This window comes from Centropristis striata, chromosome 14 (assembly GCF_030273125.1).
Source record: "Centropristis striata isolate RG_2023a ecotype Rhode Island chromosome 14, C.striata_1.0, whole genome shotgun sequence".
Lineage (NCBI taxonomy): Eukaryota > Metazoa > Chordata > Actinopteri > Perciformes > Serranidae > Centropristis > Centropristis striata.
In genome coordinates, this window is record NC_081530.1 from 19,431,795 (window position 1) to 19,458,458 (window position 26,664).

General features: G+C 37.3%; 1 protein-coding gene across 1 annotated transcript; it reads right to left on the reverse strand.

Annotated features, from left to right (window-relative positions):
• Positions 1 to 1,591: 1,591 nt before the first annotated feature.
• On the reverse strand, positions 1,592 to 26,443 carry fhl3b (four and a half LIM domains 3b). Its single transcript, XM_059350784.1, has 6 exons — positions 26,327 to 26,443; positions 8,842 to 9,009; positions 6,268 to 6,442; positions 5,236 to 5,405; positions 4,284 to 4,470; positions 1,592 to 2,319 (listed from the first exon to the last, which is right to left on the reverse strand). The coding sequence occupies exons 2-6, from the start codon at positions 8,995 to 8,997 to the stop codon at positions 2,168 to 2,170; spliced, it is 840 nt and encodes a 279-aa protein (XP_059206767.1). The 5' UTR covers positions 8,998 to 9,009; positions 26,327 to 26,443; the 3' UTR covers positions 1,592 to 2,167.
• Between the last annotated feature and the right edge of the window lie 221 nt (positions 26,444 to 26,664).

The following is a 26,664-nucleotide window of genomic DNA, read 5'->3' on the forward strand; positions in this document are numbered from 1 at the left end:
TTAAATTACATTGGAATGCAGGGTGCATAACCTTTTGGGTGAGGCCTGTATGGATTATTTGGACTAAAAAGCACAAATAAATAGCACTTCACTGCCTGGATATCTAGTCAACTATTCATTTATTTGGTAACATGTTTAGTAGTTTTGTAAAAGTTTGTTAAAGTATATACTGTTCTTTTTTTAAACTTTTTAATCAAATGTATAATTTTTTTGTTTATTACAAACACACACACACACACACACACACACACACACACACACACACACACACACACACACACACACACACACACACACATTTTTTTTTTTTCTTTGGATACATTTTTATGTGCTAATTTATTTTATAATCAGGTGAGGTAAATAAGTAATTACTCCAATAATTTATTGTACAACCTATTTGTCTTCCTTAAAGCTAAAACCAATAAAAGAATGCTTGAAAAAATACAGTTTTCAAAGTAAAAAAATTCTTTTCAGACTTAATATTTTTCATTATTTAACTGCTGCTTCCAACAAGAATGCTTGTTATTTTATGTCTAATTAAAATAATTTCAGGGCACTTAAAAGGCTATAAAAAGTAGGTAAAACATATTTCAGTTTACATTGAGGCCATTGAAATAAAAATAACATCACCATTATGTAAAAATTCAACCAGTCCGTCCTGAACCTACATGATCCTGTCAGCTGGTTTTCTGCTCCCTGACACTAGCCTGGCACAGCCTCCATATAAACACAATCAGAGCGGATCAGTACAGAGGTTCTGAACTGTAAATATTTATGCAGATTATGTATGTAACAGCGAGGGAAAGTCTGCATGGGATGACCCACAGAAAGCCAGCTTTGGAAAGCTTTTGGAAGCTTTTATAGGAACCTTCTCCCTTATTTTTTCAGCTTCATCTCCTTTTTTTTAAAATAAAAAGGTTGTGAAGAGTTTGTGTTTTTTTTTTACCTATTCAATTTCAGCTCCTTCCTTGAGTTGTTTCTTAGTGAAGATTTGACTTTCAACACTTCTGTGTACATAGACCATCATTTAAAGCAACATTATGCATGAATTGTTACTTTTGCCATTTTGGCGCCTCTACAGGTTTAGAGTGGAACACCAACGTTGTAAATATGGACGTACAGTTAGCGGGCGACCAAGAAAATTAAGATACAACCTTATTATTTTGACTAAGAATGTCTAATCAAGTTAGAATAAGTATGATTTTTAATTAAAATAATTTTCTTTCTTGGCTGAAACTGACTCATACAGGTATTAACTTAATACATTTGCCAGTTTTAGGATTTGATTTCCAGTTTTTTTTCCAGATTTCAGGAGAATTAAATAGATTATAACATATATATAATAAATATATAATGAATAAATATACAAATAAGGGAGCACAAACTTCAAGGTCTAATCCAAGACTTCAATTCTTCTTATTTCAAGTCAGTGTAGCATCAAAAAGATTTTGAAGCTGTTATTTAAAATACAGAAGTAGCTTTTGCATGTTTTTCATCACAGTGTCTGAGTGAATTGTAGAAAAAAATAAGCAATATTGTGCATGTTCATAGAAACAAATTGATGATTGAATAATTGATTTATACACCACTCTTCTGTTTTGGAACATTTTTATTATTATTATTATTATTGCATGTACGCAAGTAAAGTTTGCTTAAAGCTGAAAATTAAACAAAAAATGTATTTAATTTTTTCCAACATTTCATTATCAGCTAATACAAATAGCAAGTAATGGGAGAAGAAGACATTTTATAAATCTTAATATTCTTTAAAAAGTAGAAATATGTTTGAAAAGCAAAGGTCATAAAATTTTGGTTCCATCTAGCAGTCATGAATCAAAGTGATAAACAGTTTAAGTTAGAGGTTTACATATATGTTTTGTATATTTTATTTAGTCTCTGATGTGCAAAACATATAGAATAAAGAAAAACAAAGTCATACACATACATCACAGGATAATTCTGCAGAGTTTATACAAATATTTCACCGTGCTGAAGGCAGACGAGGGGTTTGAGTTGTAAATACTGAGCTTCGTTTCAGCTTTACACTGTGAGTGAAAGAGTAATATTGCAGTGTTCATGTGCAAAGCTGAGGGTTTTTCTTTTCTTCTTCTTCTTCTGCTGGTGCCAGGTGAGTTTGATATTTGCTGCAGGTGTGTTTTATCGGTGGTCACTCGTCGTTGTTGCAGTCTGTACACAGGATCTGGTCGCGGTCGGGGAAGAAGCCGGAGCCCACCAGTGACACGGAGCAGCGTGAACACTTGAAGCATGGCTGGTGCCACTGCCGCTCCTCGAAAGAAACGTACTTGCCATCTCCGAACCCTGAGAGACACAAATGCAACACACGAGCAACTAATGAAGGAATGTTTTACAAGGGATGGGAAATTTAATAAAAGCCTTGCAGCACTGCGGAAATAACATAAATTAATTCAAGATAACATCAGCGGCTGGCAGAAACAATAAGAAAGCACTGCCAGCTCTGTCAACCTGATGGTATTCCACTTCACAGCTGTGCACAAAAGCATCTAATTAAAGTTTTTATTTAACTCTGGAATGTTTTGTTTCTTTGCCAGTAATAGAAAGAGGTGATATAACGATAGTGGTCCTGTTTTTGTTCCCCTGTATTCCCCTAAAGCTACCATATGTAGAATTCTTATTCGATGATAACATCAACTTCTGGTTTGACAAAAATAGACAATCCTGGTTAAATCTGGGGGTTGTTATCAGTTGTTCATTGTCTTTTAAGCCTCTTTAGAGCATTATAGTGAGTTTTATCTCTTTGTTTAGCTGTCTGGCCCACAACTTTACTGTTTTGGTTCACTCTAATCATCATTTCCAGTTGCACGAGGCAGCAGTTTTTAGCGAAAAACCTCTAAAAACTCACTTTACATTACCCCCTCTGCAACACACAGCAGACAGACCTGTGACTAACTAGCTGGTGACAAGTTAAACACTCACAACAAGTAAGGTTAACATCAACAAATAATTTATTACAGGTTTAAAGTTCATGAAATCTAAGTTTTTGGTACTATTTATGATCAAAATTGTATCTAAATATCCACTGTGCATTACCTGCTCTGCAGAAAACAACAGGCAGGCACAGTTAGCAACTATCTGGTGAACACATTGCAGCATTTAGCAGCTAAAGAGGCGGTTATTTCCTTCAGCAGGTGGAGGAGACCAAAAACAGAGCTCAAAGAGAGTTAATATTCAACTATTGGACATAAAATTACTCTAAATCAACAATCATGTTGCCCAGTAAGTGCTGGGTGTGTAAATAAACACTTAAAAGGTAATGTCAACATTCACAACTCGTTTTTGCTGCTCGAAAGTAGACAAAAATTAGTTATAACAGGTTTAAAGTTCACAAAATCAAAGTTTTTGGTGCTTTTGAAGGTCACCACCTTATCAGCCATTCAATGTCTTTACATGTTGTAATAACTCAGGCTGTTCTCTTCCACTGTTTGTAGCTATAACCATGAAAAGTAATGCATGCTTATTTCTAGATAACAGACGTAATTGTGTAAAAGGACATGCAGCCTTCATTGATCCCCTGCGGCCTCCAGTGGCCATAGCAGTTATGACGAAATCCGTGTTAGTTAACCTGTAAATATAACTTCTGTCGTTACATACTCATTATTGCCTCCAGTAGTATTTTAACTCAAACCCTGTTCTCTTTATAAACCTTAACTATGTAGTTTTGTTGCCTGAACTTAACAAATCATGCAACAGAACATTGTATTTCTTATTCAGTCATATTTTGTAAGATATCACATGAAGCATTTTCAATACGTCTTTTATGATGAATAGTTCAAACCTGTTCATGGAAAAATGCTGAATAATACCTCTCTACAGGACATAGTTGTTTTCATTGTTAGTGGCTGCGTCCGCCACACTATATATGCAGGATTCTCAGTAAACATTGTAGCATATAAAACATGATAATAACGAATATGTTTCTCACTGATATCAGCCTGTTTACTGTTCACTCTGCTAACAAACACTGAACATTTTGTACTGATTCTTATTCACAATAAAAGCTCACAAAGCAAAACACGATGCAGCTTTTATTGTGAAGTAATCTCTCTGCACAATAGGACGAAACTACACAAAACAAAAAGAGGCTTAATGCAAATTACAGAGATCAGATCAAAGAATTTAACACCTGACTCACCTTGTTGCCTACAGGGTAATTGTTTTGACATTTTATTGATAGCAGATAGTCGAGACGGACAGGATTCACACAAAGAAACTGACAACTTGGCGGTCCTGTTCTCTGCACTGACCTGTGATGGCCGTGTTGCAGCCGGCGCACTTTTTGGCGTACAGGCTGCTGAAGCACTTGACGCAGTACGGACTCTCCCCCTGCGAGGTGAAGGGTTGGCCGGCCAGCGGAGCTTTACAGCCCGTGCAGAGAAAACACTCTTTGTGCCACACCTCGTCCTTGTAGGTCACCCCTCCTTTAGTCAGAGCCTGAAGCACACAAACACACAACTCTGTTAGTAAAATGTGACAATTTAAGACACTTCTTATTTAGTGATTCGTGGCATCATTTTAATACAAAGCTGATACTGATGTGAAGTCTCTGATTGTTTTTTCATTTGGGAAAGTAAGTCACATTTTCTCTGTTGCTTGTTTTCTCCTCCTGCATTCAAGCATTTAAATTTACTTTTATGATTATTCTTAGCTGACCTTTAATGCAATGCTCCATCCATTTTCCATTCATCTTCATTTTGTATTATTTATGAGTATTTTTCTATTTATTTATGGTGTTAGATAAATATATATTTTAACAAGGCTCCACTGTATTAGGTTATGGCTTCTTGACACTTTTCTGACCCATTTCTTTTCTTTTATTTCAGTTTTTCTGCCACCTGTAAATGCACAAATAAAAGACCAAAGAATGGAAAAAAGACCAAAAAAATAAATATAGATGATAACCTTTAACAACAAGTTAATTTAGTTGCGAAAAAGATGACTTCATTATTATAATAATTTGTGATAATTAAAGTAATTTACAATCAGTCTTTGAACACTGATTGTAGTGATGGAAGTAAGTTGTTCCAAAGAGATGGACATCTATATTTCAGTGAGTATTGATTAGAGAAGATAAAGTATTTCGTTTTGGACTGATGGTTGCATAAACAAGACATTGAAGATGTCACATTTAGTGCTTTATTCAGTTGTGATGGATGGATTTTATCCACCTTTGAAACATTATTTGAGATCCTGTTTCACCTTGTTGCAGTGGCTGCACTGAGGAGCGACTCTGCCCTCGTAGCACGGCACACAGTAGTAGTTGTTGTTGTCCGGGATGAAGGCCTCGGCGCCGATCGGCTTCTCACAGCCTTGACACAAAAAACAGTCCTCGTGCCACGTGGAGCCGCCGTACTCCAACATCCTCGATCCTGTCACAGAGAGAGGAGAAGAAAGGGAGCAGATGAGGATGGAAACTGAGACGATTGTTTGTTGATATCCTCCCCTTGACATTTACAAACCCTCGTGTCACTATGATCTGTGAGCTGGAATGAAATCTGATCACACACTAAAGACCAAAAGTGATGATTCAGTGTGACGGCTAAACCTGTTTTACACAGCCCTCCTGCACTTTACAATTATTTCAACTTATCCTGCATCTAAACAATCTGACAGGGCACAAAGCAAAGCATCCGAACACTGCTTTTTATTTATTTTTACAGTTTTAATCATCTCAAAAGAGGCTGTTTATCCACTCCCATGCATGCTCCACTGCAGAGGATTATAAAAGTTAGGAGCCGGTCATGCCTGTGAGTTCCTTTAATCACTGGCCTTGTTTTACGACTTTTGGGACCTGAAAGGCAGCCCGAAAGCATGACGGCGTTTTGGACTTGAACTTGGCTGCACTTTTAAGAGAGCAGCAGCTTTTTTTAAAAGCATTCCAGGCCCGAGCAGAAACTGAAGAAAATGACTGTTGAGTTCAGAAAAGAACTGGTGAGTTATGATATCCCACACTACCCACAAGGCCCCGGGTAATTTTCAGTCATCTGACACCGCCGATGCTGCACTCGTGTCGTCACAGAGAGAAAAAACCCTGCTGGGAGATATTTTCAGCAGAGCAAGGAAGCAATCATCCTGTCACATCTAAGTTGTCACACCCCGGATAACAAAAACTCATTAGCCTCTTTATCCCGGCACAGACAGGGTGTGAACTCTCTGACTTTTTGAGCGATTACTCAACAAGCCGTCCCAAAGGAGGTTTGTGAACTTTGTGCTGTGTTTATGTCATCGTACCTGGCATGACTATCTTGTCGCAGGACACGCACTTGGAGGAATACTCGTTGCAGTAGCAGTCGCTGCACACCAACGCATCCTCCTGGCTGGTGAAGGGCTCGTCCGCCAGAGAGCGGTCGCAGCGGAAACAGCGGAAACAGTGAGCGTGGTAATGTCTGTCCTCGTAGAAGAGCTCCTGGAGGAAGAGGAGAGTAAAAAAAAAAGAAATATATAATAAAAAAAAATATATATATATATATATAAAAATATAATAATGATAAAAATAATAATAATTATAATACAACGAATATAAATGAATTAATAAATAACCAAAAATAAATTAAAATTAAAATTAAATTTAAATAAATATCAGTAAGTCAATAAATAAATAAATAAATAAATAAATAATATGTAAGCTTACAAACCCTCCAAAAGTTTAAAAAGGCAACAAAAAAGTAATTACATCTAATTTCTAATGTCTAGTCAAGTCTTTCATCTGATGGCCAAACACTTCTGTTGCTTTATCCTTCTGTATTTAACTAATTTTAAAACATCTTTAATAATCATTGTTGTAATACATTGCTCCAAATAAATAAATATTAAAAATATAAAAGTATTAAATATATAAAATTTAAATAAAAAGAAAAGAAAAGAAAAACAAAAGAAAATAGAAATTTTATTAAAATTTAATTAAAATTAAAATTAAAATGAAATGATTGATACAAATACATATTTTTAAATATTTAAATATATAAATATTTAATAATATTTTTAAAAGAAAAGAAAGATCCTTAAATTGAGAACCAAAGCAATTCAAACTATAAGTTAATAAAAACACTTGATGTGTTATTGTTCCTCACGGGTAGATTCTCTATTTACTGCCTCCCATCTGCTTGGAGGTCAGAGGTCATGGTCAACCACAGGACTGTGTTTTTTGGATATTTGCCAACAAACTTTCCTTCTCTCCACGACCCCCCGCTGTCCTCCAAACAGAAGAGGAGTTACCAGAAGCATGAGAGAAGTTTTCCTTCTTTCTTCCTCATTATTTTCTTTAAAAAAATCAGAATAACCCACTTTGTGATTTTTTTCCCCTTCTAACAGCTGCTTGTGTTCCAGTTCATCTGCAGTTCAGCCGAGCTCAGTGATAAATGGCTCCATTGAACGGAGGGTGAAAAACTTATTTTTGAGGCGTGGAGTTTCACAGCAGAAGAAACAACTAAAGCAGACAGACGAGGGATGAGGGATGAAAGATGGATGTTGTTATGTCTTGTGCAGAGGAGGGACGGCCAAAGCAAGCAGGAGTGAAATTTACTGCCGATCCCTCACAGGGAGTCCATAACTCACAGGACACCGACGGTCTCATGGCGTCTTCGGGTGTTTCCTTCAGAACAGTGTTTTTAATTTTCACTAACTAAGGCTTTAAAGGAGATTACAGACAATTTAGTGTTCTGGAAAGAGAGAGTAGTTCCAGGAACTACAGCTGGCTTGAAAAAAGCACCTAAAAAATGATCAAAATGTAGAAGAAGTACTCAGATCATTGCCATAGATCATTATTTTCTCTCATTTTACATCCATTTTATGGTGTTTTAATTTCCATTAGTTTCTTACTTACTTATATATGAATAATAGTTGCAATAATACAATGTAAAAATACTCTACTGTGACTCCTGCATTGAAAGTGTTGCTATTATTTAAATGCACTTAAAGTATCAAAAGTACTCATTATGAAGGCTGAATGGCCCTCTGTAATCTCAATATATCCATATTTATCATTCTAATAAGTGTGTTTTTCTTAACATAAAAGCATGATTCTAATATTGTGGTTAGTTTGCATATATTTTGGAGGTGTTAAATAAAGCAATACATCATATTTATAATTAGCAACTAATTTTATATTTGGGGTTTGGATTGTTGGTTTGTCGAAATAATATAATAATCCAATTCAAAGACGTTACCTCTGTCTTTTTCATTAGGGTTTGATAGATCAAATTATTCATCAATTAATTAATAAAATTATGATGAGGGTTAGAAAAGCTCACACATACGACTCAAGGCTCGGATAATATTTTCCAAAAAGTAGAACAACCATCTCTTGAACACTATTATGTCTACACTAAAAGAAATATGACTTAGTGCCTTGAACAAACTACCACAGCTTTATAGAATCGCTGTAGAATATTTTATTTATTTATTTTTATATTACCATTGACCATTGACCAGGTTTGTTTTTTGGCTTGAAAGCACACTAAAAAAAAGAATAAAAAAAGAAAAACAAATTTAGTTGTGTAGTGGGTTACACAGGCGCCCCATGTGCAGAGGCTACAGTCCTCGCTGCGGCGGAGCCGGGTTCGAATCCGGCCAGAGCTCCCTTTGCCGCATGTCCTCCCTTCTGTCACCCCCTTTCTATCTGTCTCACTATCAATAAAGCCTTGAAAAATGGCCAAAAAAATATCTTAAAAAAAAAAAAAAAAAAAAAAAAGTTTCTTATTTTTAATCTTACTCTAGCTTTCAGATAAATATAGTGTAAAAACATTTCCCTCTGAAATGACAGCACAAATATATTAGCAACTTCCCGCCCCTGTCCAGGTATCTCACCTTGGCATTGTGTCCAATGATCTCTTTACACTCCTGGCAGGTGTTGGCGTGCAGGCGGTCGTAGCAGGGGATGCAGTGCGGCTGCTCCTCCACCTGGATGTATTTGCGTCCGCACAGGGACTCGTCGCAGTTCTTGCAGTTGAATCGGTCACTCATGATGTCTTTCTCCTGGCAGAGAGAAATCACAGGCACAGTTTAGCATTCGCTATCAGCCAGAAGACAGCACAGGAAGGAGGAGGAGGAGGAGGAGGAGGAGGAGGAGTGAGATTAGGAAGATGGAGAGAGCAAGCAGGAAGAAGGGAGGGAGACAGTTTTTGGATGTACAGCTGAGAAATAACGACCAACAGGAGAGACAAAAATGGGAGTGAAAAATACATTTTAGATCATCCAAAGATGCTTTATATGACAGGTTAAAAAGATCCTAGATTGCAAATAAAACTTTTAATACAAAATATTAAACCAAACATTTAAAGCAGCTGTAAAAAGTGAGTATTGAAAATAGAGAATTTGGATTAACTGGAGTTTTTTTAGGACTTTTGATGATGTACTAAAAAAAGTACTACTGCAGCAGTTGAGTCTGGATGTGATGAAGCATCAATCAAAGTTTGAGGAATAGACAGAGTGAAGCTGTTTGATGGGGAAAAGGCTGTTTCGGTTGATTTGCATTGGTGCAATTGGAAACTGAGGGGACCAGTGATAATCTAATTAATCATAGTTTAGTTTGAGAAAGTTGTCTTGCATATAATGGGGATGTAGAGCAGGACATCATCAGTGTAGCAGTGAAGTTTTGTCATTTTATTTTTCTAATTTAATAGTCAGTCTCTAACAATCTAGTGAGAGTCGCTACGCAGTGAGCAGAGAGAGAGAGAGTGGGGATAAACAGCTGTAGAAGCAGCATATTTTCACATCTAACTCTGTGAATTTGGGCTTTATTTTTTAACAAGCCAGAGTTTGTGATTGTTGGAACAGTGGAAAGACTAATGGAGAGGGTTTTGGTGAAATTATTTTGTTTTCTGTAGAGTTTTAAGTGTGTTTTATGGTGAGTTAATAGGTTAACAGTTAACAATTAAGCTAATCTTAGTTCGGTGAAAGACAGAAACTTGAATTTCAAAGTTTGACAGTTGTATTCTTTTTCTCTAATAAGGAAAATAGGTATGACTACATGCATTCATTTCTCAGCAGTTTGTGATTTAATTTAGCTCTTGCTGTACCCACCTGCACAAATATACACAAAAATATACATATAACAACATATCATCCACCCCTAGCATGTCGGGCAAAGAACAGGAGAAGAGCGAGCATTGAACCCTGGGGGACGCCTCGCGACAAAGAAATGATGGTGGAGGAGGTGTATGTTTCGGCATATCCGTTTATTGTTTTGTTTTTGTTTTTGCACCTGTTCCTCCTTTTTACCAACAATTTCCCTCTGGTTAAGTAAAGTTCTGTCTTATTTTGAGAAATAACGGTGTGTTTGATGGTGTCACAAGCAGCAGTGGGGTTGAGGAGGATGAAAACGTTAAGATGACCAAAGTCTGAGAGGAGAAGGAGGTTATAAGTGACTTTAAAAAAGTAGTGAATCTTATTTAGATTAATCTTTAACATACAAAAAATGCAGATGGTTCACCATAAGACATCATACTGCAGTTAGAAGTTAAATATTGTTTAAGAAAATGTTCTGCATTCAGAAAGCATTTCCTGTGGTCAGAGCAATGGCTCAGTGAACACTTTAACTCAGTTGATTTATTGTCATTTGTAATGATATAACCACCTCTCCTGTTTCATCATTACTCAGTAATAAGTGAAAGCTTATAATGTCTGCCCCGCCCTCCCTCTTTATTCTTGTACGAAACCCCCTGCGGCGGTTTGGCATTGAGCTAAAGAACAACTAAACAATATTAATTGTTGGGAGCTGAACTGAAGCAGCGTTCTCTATTTCAAAGGCTCTCTGGAGGGCTTTTTCATCTTTGTTTGGCCTGCGTTTAAAGGGAAATACCACACGTTTATCAAGTTTATTCCTTCTGTCCAAAACTTTTTCTCAACCGCAGAACTTTCTCTTGTTATTAGTAACAAAATAATTACCTCGTAATGTTTAATTGCTGCAACTTTAGCTCTTCTTTTATCTTGACAATGTAATTTATTCTATGACTGCTGTGAACCTTTCCTAGTCTTCTCCCAAAGTACTATTTCCTGAATCATTATGCAAAGAATTTAAACAGATATTACTTCCTAATTGTTTAAGACAGGGCCTTTTTGCTTCAGAAACAAGTGGTTTTACTCTTAATTACAAAAAATACAGTATCTCACAGGACACATTTCAATTTCAGCCAAATTTTCTCCAAAAGCTAGACTCACCCCAGCTGTTAACTGGACTTTTGTTTCTCACAAAAGTCTTTTAAAGGGATTAAGTGTGTTCTAAATCTCAATTTGTCTCATTACAGAGCTTTTAATGTCTTGCTTGCTTGAGTGCATGACACTAAACAAACTGGGGAAATGGGGTTGATCCCCCAAAAATAAATCCGAGCATGTGTTTGTCATCATATTGACCTTAAAGATACTGCATAAATAGTGAATTTTTAGCTCATTAATGCTCTTAAAAACAAGAGGATGCGTCCCAAGAGTCAGTTTACTTTGAGAAAAAGCCTCTTTTAAATAAATGACTTGATGGAGAGCTTGCGGAGCAGAGGAAGGACAGGTGGAAATACGGCTGGGCACACTGACAATAACATCATCCCGCCATTATTATGAGGCATTAGCAGGGTATGTGACCCCGTGTTCTGCAGCAGCGAAGGGAAATGAGCGAGGAAATGAAGTGTGGGAGGTTAAAATACCCTCCTGTGGAACAGTTAAGACAGGACAGGCCCGGCTCAGAGAGAATATATACAGTGTGGATAAAGATTATGGATAAGGTCTGTGGAGTTTGGGTATATGTTCATGTTCAGGATCACAACGTCTGGAACATGTACAAAGGCAGACACTTAAATATTTCACTTGGAAACAGTAATTGTTTATATTTTTTTCTCTCCCTATTTTGGTCACAGAGTAGCTTCGACGTGTTTTTATAATGTCAGAAAAGAGGAGGTGGGTTCAACATAGTGCAGCTGAGTAACCGTGCGGCTTTGGGAGAGATCGAGGAATGAGCCGAGACCCCCCCGCTCTCCTTCTGCTCCTGGAAGACGTCACCGGCTCGGTCTAAACGATGAGACGACCCAGAGCTCAGTGAAAACTAATGAAGGCCACTTTTTTTCTCAGAAACACAAATTTCTCTTGTTTTTTTATGAAGCCGGTAAGAATTTAAAGCAGATTAGTTAACATTTCTTCATGAAAATATCTAAAAACAACTAGAACCATGTCATATATTGTGTTGATTTGCGCTTACGTCATCCCAAATGTTTTCAACAACTTTCAAACAGAGAAATCTTTAATTTTAATCAAAGGCACATACATCTCTACCGCCTGTCAATGGCATCATATCCACTTTGTGTCAGCACTGTAGTTATCATAAATTGACTTTTTAACCAGTTTTAAGCCACATTTTTAACTATATATTTTAACGAGATGAAAGATTTTGGTCGTCAATGTTTGGCTCTTAAGTTGTCAGAGCAGAGCAGTGTTTCTACCGGATTAAATCACAGCGTTCATTGTTTTTTCGAGAGGAGGAGACTTCTATGGATAATTTGGATACCAGCCCTTCTGCTGATGTGCCAAACAGCATCGGAGAAACATTGTTTTTTAATGTGAAACTGCTTTATTCTCTGATTTTACCAGTTTAAACTAGCTGGTCAATTTGTTCTGAAGAGAAGGTGACCTCAGTGGAAAATTCGTCTCTATAAAAACCTGCAGCGATTAATTTTTTTATTGTTTTGATAGAGAGACCCCTAGTGGCAGAACACTGCAAACGTGCTAAAATCTTGATGAATGTTTCCTGCTGCACACATTTAAAGGTGCCATGCTTCAAGTATCTGTTCTGCTAAAAGGAGTCACGGTGACAGTGCAGTTTACATTCCTCATGTCCATCTGCTATCAAACATTTTGTTTCTTATAACCAATGATGCAGCAATTTCAGATAAACATAAAAAGGATAAACACAGTCTGCTCTCAGTCACGTCTTTAAGCCGATGCCAGAAGCAGAGACCCCCTCTCCTCCACAGCTCGGAGACTTTTCTACTCCCCATGCCATGTTAGCACAACACTGAGGACGTCCCTCGTGCATCCCTCCCTGCAGATAACAACGCCGCTTCCTCTCACAGGGCATCGAGCCGGGTCAACAAAACAACGAGGACGACCAAAAACTGAGAGAAAACATCACATCCTATGTCTGTTTTCTGTCAGATTGCTGTCTCGATCGGCCCAACTTCCCTCCTAAAATGTCTAAAGAGCTTCGGGTTTCTATTCTCGTCCGTCTGTGTCCACGATGAATGCAGTGATAGAACAATGGTTTTCCTTCCGGACATAGTCTTCCCAGTATTCAGTTTTATGTTTCTCTTCCTGAGCCGCAACATCTGCAAACACATTCTGTGGTCTCCAGCTGTTTGTCTGTCACTAAGTTCTCCACAACAGCATCCAGTTAAATTCCATCATTGCGGAAAACCAATATTTTATGCTTCCTATAGGACCGTGCATTATGACTTTACAGTCGGCTATGAAATAGGAATAAAAACTCCTTCTGTGGAAACATTTGAGTGAGAAGCTTGAGCATGAGCTTAGTTTTGATAGCCTGAAAGCTCTACACAGAGTCCAGAAAAACTGCCTTTTATCTTATTTATTTTACTATGGTATATCCCGTGTGGTTATTCCAGGGAAACTCAACTAACTTTACCCAAGGGGACACTTTTGTAAAATGACCAGGCTCCAGGGGCCAATAAACAAACAAACATAAGACTGATAAAATGACATTAAAGTCCCCATGAAATTAAAAATACATTTTCCTAGTTTTAAACCAGTGTCCCTGTCTTAAAAGTGCATTTATCTTTTTGATATGTGCCAATATGTGTCAAAAATCTGTGCAATTTCATAAAATCCCTGTTAATACAAAAAATATTTCAATCAAATGATTGAAGCAATTAACTCAGCACACTGGTAAACCATTTAGAGGCTCCTAGTTTCTGTATGGTTACAGCAGCTATCAGAGCAATAAGGAGAGTGATGGGAATGTATGTATCTATGTATATTGATGCACAGTCACCCATAAAGTTGGAATAATTCTGTTTTCAGGCACAATCCTCTGTTAATTGTGGTTTCATTTTTATTGTGATATGTTTGGAAGAGATTGATTAATAACGTTTTGAGAAGATATACACTTTATCTGTCAAGAATAAATCACATTGTTACACTCATTTCACGGAAAGAGTTAAAAACATATTTTATTCCAACTTTATGAGTGACCGTGTAGAATCAGTACCAACATTTTCAGCTCCAAAATGATGGGGAAAAGGTTTATTTCAGGGAAAATTTAGATGAATTATACCATAATTATCTGCCAAAATCTTCTTTCCACATGTTACAGTTTATATGTAATCCAGGGATATTCAATTTGCTTTGTCCTGCAGACATTTGCTGGAGGAGACAATGAATAAACAAACATTAAGCGGATAAAATGAACAAAACATTTAAAGGTCGATAACTTATCTTTCTTTAAAAATCTCTCCTATCAAATAAACTGACTTATTACCTTTAATTATTAACTAAATTAACTTGGCACAAGGATTGACACCTTGGCTTGTATGACAACTAGCCCGGACCTCTGTTCAAGACCTTGGCACCTTTATTTTTATTAAAAAGTTTTATTTTGAGGCTTTTTTAATGCATGCTGGCATCTTATTTACAGTCAACCTAGCACCATGTTGCAGGCCAATTGTGGCCTGTGGGCAATAAGTTCAGTATCACTAATGTTCTTTCTACATTTCTGTTAAGAGTCACTTTTACACATTTCCTACATACAAATTTGTTTCCCACTCAATCTGGTTAAAACTTATAAATGTTTTTAGGTCAGCATATGCAAAATAGCATTATCTCGCGGTGAAAAGCTGAACAGTGTCCATCAGAGAAATTACTGATGTAAAAGCAATAGATCACAGCAGGGAGTCAATAAGAGTCACTTTTACAGATTAAAGAAACTAGACTCAAGACCTATCTCTTCCAACAATACCTCGGTTAAGTCATGGTCACCCATATATATATATATATATATATATATATATATATATATATATATATATATATATATATATATTTAAAGAAAAAAAAAATGTGCTTCCTTTTTTCTCTTCTTCTTTTCTTCTTTAGCACTCCTGTAGCAATGACAGTTAGCTCTTAAAGTTATGTACTTACTTGATTCCTATGGTCTATGTCTAGTACCATCAGGTTGAATGCACTTATTGTAAGTCGCTTTGGACAAAAGCGTCAGCTAAATGACATGTAATGTAATGTAATGTAGATAAAATGTATTGATTGGCCTGATTTAGAGTTCCGTGTTGGGAGGTGGATTTTTTTTAAACTTTGGACAGAGCCACAAGTGTATTTTATCTTGACTTTCTCTCAGCAAGAAAGCAAATAAGCAAATTTCCCAAAATGTCAAATCACTTATTTTATGAATGAAATAATTTCTTTGACATTACACCTGAAGACGGAGTGCCTAATTTGCTTTTAATAATTTTGTATTTCTTTACTATATGCACGCATTTTAGCCTATTCAACTCCCAGCAGATGTAAAGTCTCTGTCTTATAGAGGCTGCAGCAGTCTACAGTGAAGATACTGGCATAATATGAAACTAGAAGTCAGCTGTCAGATCACTAAGGGGTTAAAAGTTAGTAAGCATTCCTTCAGTCTCCCCCTCTAAAGATCACCTGTAGTGCAGCAGTTCTTTCCTTCATCGTAAACTATTAATACCCCTTTTTTCTTGCTTCCATACGTCTCGCTTTAAGGTCACACCTGACTGCAGATAAACATCTGTCAGGAATCTGTTAAGTGTCTGACATTAATAGTGTGAGACAGTGACTCACATGTCTTGTTCAGGAGGCGTTCACTTCACTCTACAGGTGTCCTTTTGGATCACAGCCAACAATACTTGTCGCCCCTGTTCTCCTCCTCGACACACGAGACGGTAAACCAAACAGTCGTCCATCCTGTCTAAGTAGTCGCTCTCTCTAGTAGCACGGCTGCTGAAACTATTTAAACCCACAATTCACCTTGATGAGTGAACATGTTGGATTCCTCTCCCGGGACACTGTCTGTCCCTCTGAGAGATTTACAGGAGTCTCTTGGCTCCGAGCACTTTGTAGTGGCGGCCAAATGGCAACTGTCTCCCAGGATCAGGCCTGCTGTCTCATGTCCCTTCATGGCTCACTGCTGTTGTTTCACTCTGCAGCAACCTGGACAGTTTCTTACAACCAGAGCCAGAAACTTTCACTAAGTCGTGAGAGCTGCTGCTGCTGGGTGTTAGTGTTTATTTTTCCCCCAGTGGAGGAATTTAGACTTCATGTCTGAGGTTTACAAACCAGATTATTCCATGATGAAAACCGCTGTCACACGTAATAAAATCCAGTGGAACAAAATATGCAGGTAAGTGTTAAATCTGTCAGAGCCGCAAAATACTAATTCATGCATTATAAAACAGCCTCACATAGCCTTTTTTGGGAGGAAAACATTCCCTTTACTCACTTCTGTTAGTTTAAGAGACTTTTTGCATTTATTATTGATCGCTGTTTTCTACATCTGTTTCACATTATTTTGATTGCATAAGACTGTGTCCTTTTGTTTCAGAGACAAGTGGTTTGATTCTTAACTACAAACAAACACAACATCTCCCAGGACACTTTTTAATTTCACCAGTATGTCCTACAAACGCACAACTTTTTTCAACTTTTGTTTCTCACAAAAGACTCATGGGGTGGGTGAACCTGTTTCAAACGTCATTACAGCGATTGAATGGGTGTTATCAGCCGTTATCAGCCCAGAGGAATGGGCGAGTAGGGGCCTGCTCCACCCGCTAGCAGGTTGAGAAGATTGTTATCAACCCAATTAACTGTTGCTCGCTAAAAACAAACCAGTTACGTTTAGTTAAAAGGCTGACATTTTATTGCAATAAAACTGCTTCTCAACATGGGATAAAACATCCTGGTAAGGTATTACAAAAGACAGTTTAAAAAGCAAAATAATTGCACGTAAATGCCGTTGTTACAAGGAGGATGTGAGAGTCGGGAGTGCCATATGTTGGTCACGCAAAAACATGAAGCACAGGCGTGCTTCATGTTTTTGCGTCAAGTGACTTTACTTCAAATAACATTGTCAACAACTTTTTTTTTACATGGGACAGAAACGCCGGTCTCCTGGGTGAAAGTCCTGGGAATATTTTACTCATCCACCTCCACGCTAACCCACCCTAAGGCAACTTTTCATGATTTGTACTCTGTTTCGCATTTGCCATGGTTCAAAATTACAACAGCCGATAGAGGCTACAGCTAAACAGCACACTTTAGTATAGCTTCCAATTCAACTGGACTGATAGCAACCTTCTGGCTTACCAGCAGGCAGATAGGCACTTAGTGGCTGATACTTATTGGGTAATAACTGCCTATAAACGCCCATTCAATCGTGTGATAACATTTGAAACAAGGTATTTTAATTTCAATGTAACAGCTTCTACAGATATAGATTCTACAGGTAAGACATATGTTAATGTGTCTAGAAGCAATGTTTGTTCTAATAACATCGTTGACTTCTTTCTTATCATTGGACATAAATGCCTGTCTCCTGGGTGAAAGTTCTGGGTTTGTTTGACTCAACTGCCATCCCTCCCATCTGCCCAAAGAGCGACTTTTCACGCTTTATGCTCAGTTTCCTTTGCTACCCCATTTACTTTCACACTCCTTAAAGTCAATTTCACCTTGGTGTGATTCATAATTTCTACGGATGGGCATTTGGGAGAAACCTGCCAACTCGATTATCTCTAACGTTAACAATCGATTAATCAATTAATCTCTGCATACATACATGGGCAAAATAAAAGATATATATACAGTATATATTATTATTATTATACAGTGCTGCTACTGCAAAAGCCTGTTTTGATAAAAGACGCTTTTATTTTGAATGGATGAAAAGAGACTTGATCCTGTCAATCGTAAAACTAAATCAACTGAGGTGAAACTGTAAAGATAATGTCAAGGAGTTCAATGTTTAATGTTTTAGCCCCAGAAGAGGCATGAGGTTAGTTTTCACGGTAATCTTATCGCATATTTAAATTTGTTTGGGATCAAATTAAACCTAGTAATTCATGCTAGCAAGGTTTGATACAGTAAGTTAGTTTTGCTCAAATGAATACTCTGTGTGTTTTATGATTGTTATTGCAACTTTCAGTTTGCAAACTGTAGCTTTATCCAACTTAATTCTCAGCTCATTGGCTTATTCACGTATGGCCGCAGAACTGAACGCTCGGCCGTGTTTCAGTTCAGTGAGTACTGATACGCAGTCAGAGATAAAATTAAAATTAAAAAAAATACACAGATTGATTAAAAACTCCTCACAATTGACCAAATTCTTAACAACCATTAATGGATCATCGATTACCCTGGTAAAGGCTTACTAGCAGGCGCATCAGGCCCATACTGACCCATATTTATGGGCTAATAACAATCTGATAACGGCCGGTTAATCATCTGGTAACATTCAAATCCGCTGTTTTTTCCACTTTAACTTAACAGTAACTACAGACCTGAGACTGTTTGGGCAGTTAAAACAACCAACAAAGTAGGTTGCCAGACAAGTCCAGACTGAAATATCCAAACCACTTTGATGGGCTCCAGATGATGTGTCCTAATGAGTTTTCTTCACAAAGTCGGATTTCTCAACACATTGTCACAAATTTCTGAAACAGACAAACACTTTTTCCCACTCAGCTGCTCGTAAACGATAAGTGCAACTTAGCGTGGCAGCAGACTCTTAGTTCTGCTTTTTTTAACGTACAATCACTGCTTTCTCTTCTGCTGTAACACTCATTAAATAAAACCCAAACTGTGGCTGCTTTCAGTTTAGAACAGGAAAGTGCGTAACAAAGTTGGCTTTTAAATTTCCACCCCACTTTTACTGTTTATTCCCCCTGAAATGGATTAGGGCGCTTTAACGGCCCCTGAAGCTCAGAACAGGCGTCATATTGTGCGACTCCCCTGGTTGCATAACCTGGACTTGTGGAGGTGAATGAGAATATTGACAGCAGCACAATACTGGGAGGAAAAGGCCAACAACAGAGGAGCCCTGCAGGGGCGGGGAGGGAAAGTGACACCCGCATGGTTTCAGCTATAAACTGATACAGAAAAAAAAGAAATACAAGGCTGGTCTCTTATGGCCGTCAGATGACTGCACTCTCTTTCATCCGCGGTACAAAGACGCTCAATGTGGTGCGGCTTCCTGCAGATCACAAGGCTAATTTCAGCGCACAAATCAACATGAACACACACAATGTGCATTTTGCTGTCACTGATTAAAGATCTCCTCGGGATGAATTGCTGCTTCTTGCTGTTGTAAACAATGAAGATATTCTGAGATACTGAGCAGGCAGATGTTTAACATTTTTTTGGTTGCTTGAACATGAGAAATCTTCTCCTTATAAGGTCAAATTAGTGCCAGAAAACTGTTTAATAGTGTTAAACAGTGAGGCTGTGCTTCATTTTATTTGACCATGTCATTAATTAACTGTTCAGAACATTTGTTTCTCACTCTAAATGTTGAAGGACTTTTATTTGAGTATTTTCCTCAGCTGGGAAATGTTCTACTATTACTTAACTACATTTCTTTGGCAGCTTTAGTTACTAGTTACCTTATAAATTGCTTTTTTTTTTTTTACACAAAACATAAATATACATATAGACCTGAAGTGATTTATCTATGCATTGATTGACATTAACTATTTTGATAATTGTTTAGACATGTAGAAATATTTCTGAGGTTTTTAAAATATGTTTTTAAAATATTTGTCACAGTGTATATGTACAGTGTTGGCAGAACTGTAAAATGATTCTGGTCATTTGATTATGAAATATAGGTTAATTTTTTTTCAGTCAGCTAACTTCCCTCTAATTTGATTTGTTTAATGTTTTCAGAGGTATCTGTTCTGTTTTATTAAGACCATAATAAACTCAGTATCACTGGATATTAATGAGACATATTAAGCTATTATTAAGCCTATAAAATCAGGGAATAAAGCAACTTTAAAGACAGAATATGTGCCTGGTTTTGTTTTATGAGTCTCCAGCTGGCTGATTGTTTATTCAGTGAAACAATGTGGGCTGCAGCTGCTGTTTCACCTCCACACAACTGACAAACAAATGTCAGTGAGACAACAAGTAAACAAGTCACCACCGTGCAAAATCACACAGTGTCCGGATGCAGAAGGCCGTTGGGATGGGGGTCGCACAAAGGATTACTGAGCTACGGGACAGGAAAAACAACTACTTTTAGAACTATTCTCTGATTTATTTTTCAGTACTGTGTAGTTTTAACTCAAAATGACATCTACATTTTTTAAATTATGGCTCTATAATATCCCAAATAATTTCATTGGAAATTTTTCGAAAGAAAAACCGAAACTAAATGACTTGCTATCTATATATAGACAGCTATTAGATACAGTACATAAAAGACTGTTAGATGTCTACCTATAGACTATAAATATGGCTAATAAAGTCTACATGTACACTATGTATAGTCAGCTATAAGATGTCTATACGAAGATAGTAATTAGATGTCTATATGTGGATGGCTATATGTTGACATCTTTAAGTAGACGTGTATTAGACGTACATAAACGTCTATTGTGGGATTACTTTATTAATCCCACAATGGGGAAATTCAACCTCTGCATTCAACCCATCCTTTTTTACACACAAGTGAACACACCATGCAAGGAGCAGTGGGCAGCACATTACTGCGCCCGGGGCGCTGTGCAGGGGGGTTAGGTGCCTTGCTCAAGGGCACTTCTGTCCTAGACCTGTCAGTACCGGGATTCGAACCAGCGACTCTCCATTTACAAGCCCGATTCCTAACGTCTAGGCCACGGACTGCTTTTAGACTTCTTTTAATGTACATAACGTCTATACGTAGACTTCTATTAGACTTTTTTAGACGTATTTAGACGTCTATACGTAGACTTGTAATAGATTTATTTTAGACATACATAGACGTCTACAGGTAGACTTCTGTTAGGCTTCTTTTAGATATAGGTAGAGGTCTATATGTAGACTTCTTTTAGATGTATGTAGACGTTTATACGTAGACTTCTATAAGACTTCTTTTAGACATAAGTAGACGTCTATAAGATGTCTATACATAGACTTCTTTTAGACATACATAGACGTCTATTGTAGACTGCTATGAGACTTATTTTAGACTTATGTAGACGTCTTTACCTAGACATCTAACAGACATCAATACGTAGACTTCTATTAGACTACTATCAGACATGCGTAGATGTCTATACATATACTTCCTAGACGTACCAGGACGTCTTTTACATGCATGTAGACGTCCATACATAGACATCTAATAGGTCGACAGCTATTAGATGTCTGTTGCGAACAGTCAATTAGCCATCTATTTGTAGACATCTATACCTATGCGTCAATTAGACGTCTATTACACGGTTATATATATAGACTACTATGTATAGTCTATACATAGACCACTATACGATACAATAGGTATACGGCTATCAGACGTCTAACACCTGGCAACAAGTAACAAACAACAATTTGTCCTGTCACATGCTGAAATTAGTTCTGGGTAAACAGCAGTCAGGAGCTGTGACTTTCCACATCGCCTCAACTCTCATTTCTGTTTTTGTTCCGATTAAACAAAACAAGATCTCATGTCTTGAGTCAAAGGAAAGATCACACATTTGTCTCGAGGACAGTTTCCACTTCAGTTTGGAACAAATGTCTTTATTTAAACTCTGCATGTCTTTTGCCAGAATTGTCTTTCTGTATTTCTTGCAGGTGTAAAAATGATGTTCAGTATTTTTTGCCATTTCTTGTCAGTCATTTCACTCTGAACCAGCCCTCTGCCTCAACAGCAGAACCGGCCCCTTAGAAAACAAACATCTGTTACCATTAACACCCTGGACATCAACTGTCGATGCCAGCTGGCAGCTGATGGGAAAATATGTTTACTTGTGTGCTTGTTTTGGATTCTAGTCGCCAGTATTTAAAGATCAGGCCAACTGTTTATTTGCATCGGTCAGCGTTCGCCTGCAAGTCTAATCCAAGTGCAACAACGGCGCTGCCAAAGTAACCTCACTAAAGGTACTTCATTTTAAGAGCCTTCGTGACCGCACTTGATTACAGTCTTTTAATCTGCATTTCTACTTTTATTCTTTCGTCATTCGCACAGAAATGTAGACGTTTCACAGATATTTTTAGGCACCACTTGTACTCTGGATGCCAGTCTGTTGGTCGGTCCTCCACTTTGGTCCAGACTGAAATATCTTAACAACTTTTGGATGTATTGATATTAAATTTTATACGCAGAATAGTGTTCCCTAGAGGAGAAACCCTAATGTTTTTGGACTTTATATCTAGCGCGATGGAACTTTTTAAACAGTAAAATTTTGTGTTTTTTTGGACTATGGCAAGACATTTTTCTTTCAGTCTCCTTTAGCTTCCACTTCATACAGTGCATGCTCCTTCTCGGAAATTTTTCTGGACAATAAAAATGATCCATCCCTTAAACAAAATGCCTTTTAACAATTTAGATTTTGTACAGATTTTAAAATATAAGACATAAAATTGACCAACTTCCACTAATCTAATGCCCTATGGTTACTTTTATTTCCCTTCATTTCCTGTCACTTTTCAAATAAAGGCAGAATCTCCAAAAAGTACAAACGACATTACCAATAACTCTGTTCTAGCCATTGCCAAAGTAAATGGTGGGTCATTGTTTCTGTGTCCATGTAGCCTTGAAGCACCACGACCTTAAAACCAAAGCAGCTAAATTTAATTCAGTGACATCATAAGGTCTTCTGTGAAAAAGGCTTTTTTCCAAAAGTATGTCTCGATTATCAAGTCCACCTCAATGAGAGTAGAATAAACTACATAACAGTTTATCCTTTAAGAACTGTTGTTTTATAATGCAAAGCTAGAAAAAGGAAAACATTCTGACTCCAATTCAGGCAAAGATACTGGATAGAAAGGCGTGGTGCATTACGAGCTTTGCTAATGTAATGAAATCGTAGACACTTCCTGTCTCCCACGTGGGCGTGGTCATCTCTCCCGCCCCTCATTTAAAAGTATATTGATCATCAAGACCAATTTATTGATATTTTCTTCTGCTAACACAACTGACAATCACATTTAGCATCAATAAAATTAGTTTTCAAGGACATTCGTAAACAGTTTTAAAACTATTTCTATTTTGATATCTGTTCTCTCAAGATTTTAGGCAACGCTAACACTATCTATGTTGCCAGATCTTGTAAGAGTAAGTTGCTGAGACAGAGAAAAGTTTTAAACAAGGTAAATTTTCTCCTGATTAGTCCATTAGAAAAATGCAATTTTGTGTCAGAATGTTCAGATGACATGTGGCTTGTGAAAAATGGGTCCAATATTTACTTTGGTAACTATGGGACAAAAAAATAATCTGTGCTCACTTTCATTTCTCCCATTGGAAACAATAGAGTCAGACCTGACACGAGTCTCCTGAAGAGGCGTGGCAGTGACAAAACCCACGTGACACAGATACAAAACTTTAGAGGTCAGTGAACCGTCTCGCCTCTTAACCGACTCTGACAGAACTAGGCTAGCTGTTTCCCCGTTTCCAGTCTTTATGCTAAGCTAAACTAATGCTTCACATTTACTGTAACAGACATGAGAGTGATGACAATCTCCTCAAATCAACACATTTCCCAAAAGCTTCAAACTTCTTCTTTAAAACTGTTCCAAGGCCGTGAAGCAGGAACGGGAAATGGAAAAGACAAAGATGTGAGTGAGACTGACTCACAATGAGACGCTCTGTCTGATTTTTAGGATCATCAAAAAACAAAATCTTCTCCTTTTTTAAAAACTGTTGCTTTTTGTGTCTGGCTCGCCTCCAGTTATTGTACACACATTCGCCCCACACAAGAATCCCAGAGGAATGTGACTGTGGTCAAAACGTGGCAAAATCTTGTGGTTTGAGAAGAAGAAGAAGGAAAAAAAAATGCAAACAAGAAAAGCATTTTTCTTTCCGCCCTCTGTTTTCTAAAAAAAAAGACAAAAGTCAGGAATTCCTTTCTGTGTGAAACTAAATAATGCACCTCCCCACCACCGACACACATCCACACACAACCAGAGCTGCATTGTTTCAGTGAATGTATTAATTTCACCCAAATGAATTGGAGCACGAGGGTGGTATGTATGGGGACGGCGTGCGGTGATGGAAACTATGAGCAGAGCCGGAGGAGGAGGTGTGGGGGGCGGCTGAGTCTCCAAATGAAAATTTGTAATCTGAAGGAGACATGACATCACTCTAACTCAACATGGCTTGTTAACATGTCTCCGAAATGAAAAATTGCATGACATATTAAGCTTTTTATCATCAAGATTTGAAGCCTTGTCTTGTTTTGTGCAGTCAAGCCAATTCAAGCAACATTAAAGCAAAGGGATTGTTTCCTCAAAGGTCTCCTTGTTCTTTTTCTCATACTTGAAAAATGAGGCCCGCAGCACTTATTCACAGTATCAGTTACTCACTTTGGACCCCGCTCAGGCCCCCAACCCCCAATAACATCCACTGTTTCCTCACTCTAAAGAAAGAACATCCTTTCTGGTCCATCCTGGATGTGGGGGGGCAAATATTTGGCTTGGAAATAAGCACTTTCTACTGAGTCAGCCTTTATACTGTCTTTTATAATAATAAATCATTAACTGAAGCTTTTTAGGACTGTATGATGGGTTGCTAGTTATAAAAGCCCCACAAGTGGTAGGTGTTTGTGCTTTTATTTGGTAATGATGTAGGTATAAATGCTGGGAATATTAATAAATGCTTCCAGATTCTGTTTGCAGGTGTTTTTAACTCATGAATAAATGGATTTTTGTTTAGATTTTTAAGAAGCTAGTGGAGAGAGTTTTACAACCTGGCAACCAGCCATGGTAAAAGTACTCAAAACTTTTACTGAAGTAATAAAGTAGCCAAAACTACAGTTTAAAAATACTTTATTACATTTAAAAGTATTTCCTTTGTGGTCCAAACTTCATGAGAAGGCTCAAAAATTGGCTTTAAAATATGCATTTTTTTACTGAGTCACCCTTTATAAGTCTAGCTGATAATAAATCTTTTGCTAGCACATCATAAATCATTCATCATGTCATTAATAAGAGAAGATTTGGGGTTGCCAGGTAGTGAAAACACCCACAGGTCATGGTGGCAAGTGTTTGTCCTTTTGATTTGGTAGTGATATAGTGATACATGTTGGTAATATTAATAAATGCTCAAGAAAATATCAAACCAGTCTGAAATCAGTTTTCCCAACCTGGCAACCAGAAGTATAAGAAGTACTCAGATCTCTAGTAAAAGTACTCCATATGTATAATAACACATTTTTTCACTTATATAAAGATATTGAAGTATTGGTTTTTAAACATAAATTACCAGAAGTAAGAGTACTAATAATGCAAAATGGCTCATTACAGAATAATGTATCTTAATTTACTCAATTCAAATTATTGATGCATTTTTACACACGCACTTTAATTGTGCAGCTGATTAAGGTGGGGCTGATTTAAGATATTTTATATACTTTATGTGGCTTAAACTATAATAATACATCATGATGTATTAGTTGAATCTGAATCTGCAGAGTAACTAAAGCTGTCAGACAAATGTAGTGCAGTAAAAACTACAACATTTACCTCCAACATGAAGCAGAGAAGGATAAAGTTGCATCATATGGAAATACCTGAGCATTATATTATTACATATAATATCAATATACTGGTCAAAATCTGACTTAAGTATAATTTTTGATTTAGTTTTCAATGAAAATGAGAGTAGTGAAGATGACCCCCTCAAAATATCCTGAACCACAGTTGCAATATGAGTAAAAAAAACAACCAATTAGATACTTTTTTCCAAAGCTAAGACTTCAAATCGATTAGGAGTATAAAGTAACTTAAGATAGAAATACTCAAGTAAAGTACAAATACCTCAAAATTGTACTCAATTACAGCACTTGAGTAAATGTACTTAGTTACTTTCCACTGTTGCTGCTGATAACCCAAAAGTTGTTCCCATTAATGGCATTAAAAAATCTTTATTAAGCATTATTCAAACCTTTTAGAAGTCATTCATGTGTTAAATGACCTTTAAAAACGAGGGTAATACATTCAAAAAGGTAGCTGATGCTTCATTAATGCACCTGGTGAAGCCTCAGTGTAAATCAGAGCATTAAACTCCTTCATCATCTCCTGTTTGACACCACAAAGCTGTGAGTATCTGCTTGTAAACGTCTGAATGTAAACGTACCTCTGTGTGTGTAGCAACAGCAGCAGCAGCAGCAGCTGGTGGAGTCTCTGCAGGATCTGCTGCTCCTCTCTTGGATAAGATGACAGATAATTAAATCCTCCGTGAGACTCCTGCGAGCTGCACGCTGACGGGTTTCCACTGACTGAAGCATCTGGTGCGTAAAGAAACCCAAAGCATGCTGAGACACCGCCCCTTTCCTCCTCCGTCTTTCCTCCTCTCCCTCTGTCCTTCTTTCACCTTGTGGAGGCTGAGGGAAGGTAACGCTGACTGACTCTCTGGATGTAACTGAATATTTTAAACACATAGTTGATGTTTGGCTTCCAGCTGCTGACGTTAAC

Excerpts from the sequence above, each read along its gene's own strand:
- fhl3b (XM_059350784.1), bottom strand. The coding sequence starts at position 8,997 with ATGAGTGACCGATTCAACTGCAAGAACTGCGACGAGTCCCTGTGCGGA. Across the intron at positions 4,471-5,235 it reads AGTGCAGCCACTGCAACAAG|GCTCTGACTAAAGGAGGGGT; the intron begins GTGAAACAGGAT and ends TGTGTGCTTCAG. Across the intron at positions 2,320-4,283 it reads CTGCAACACGGCCATCACAG|GGTTCGGAGATGGCAAGTAC; the intron begins GTCAGTGCAGAG and ends TGTGTCTCTCAG.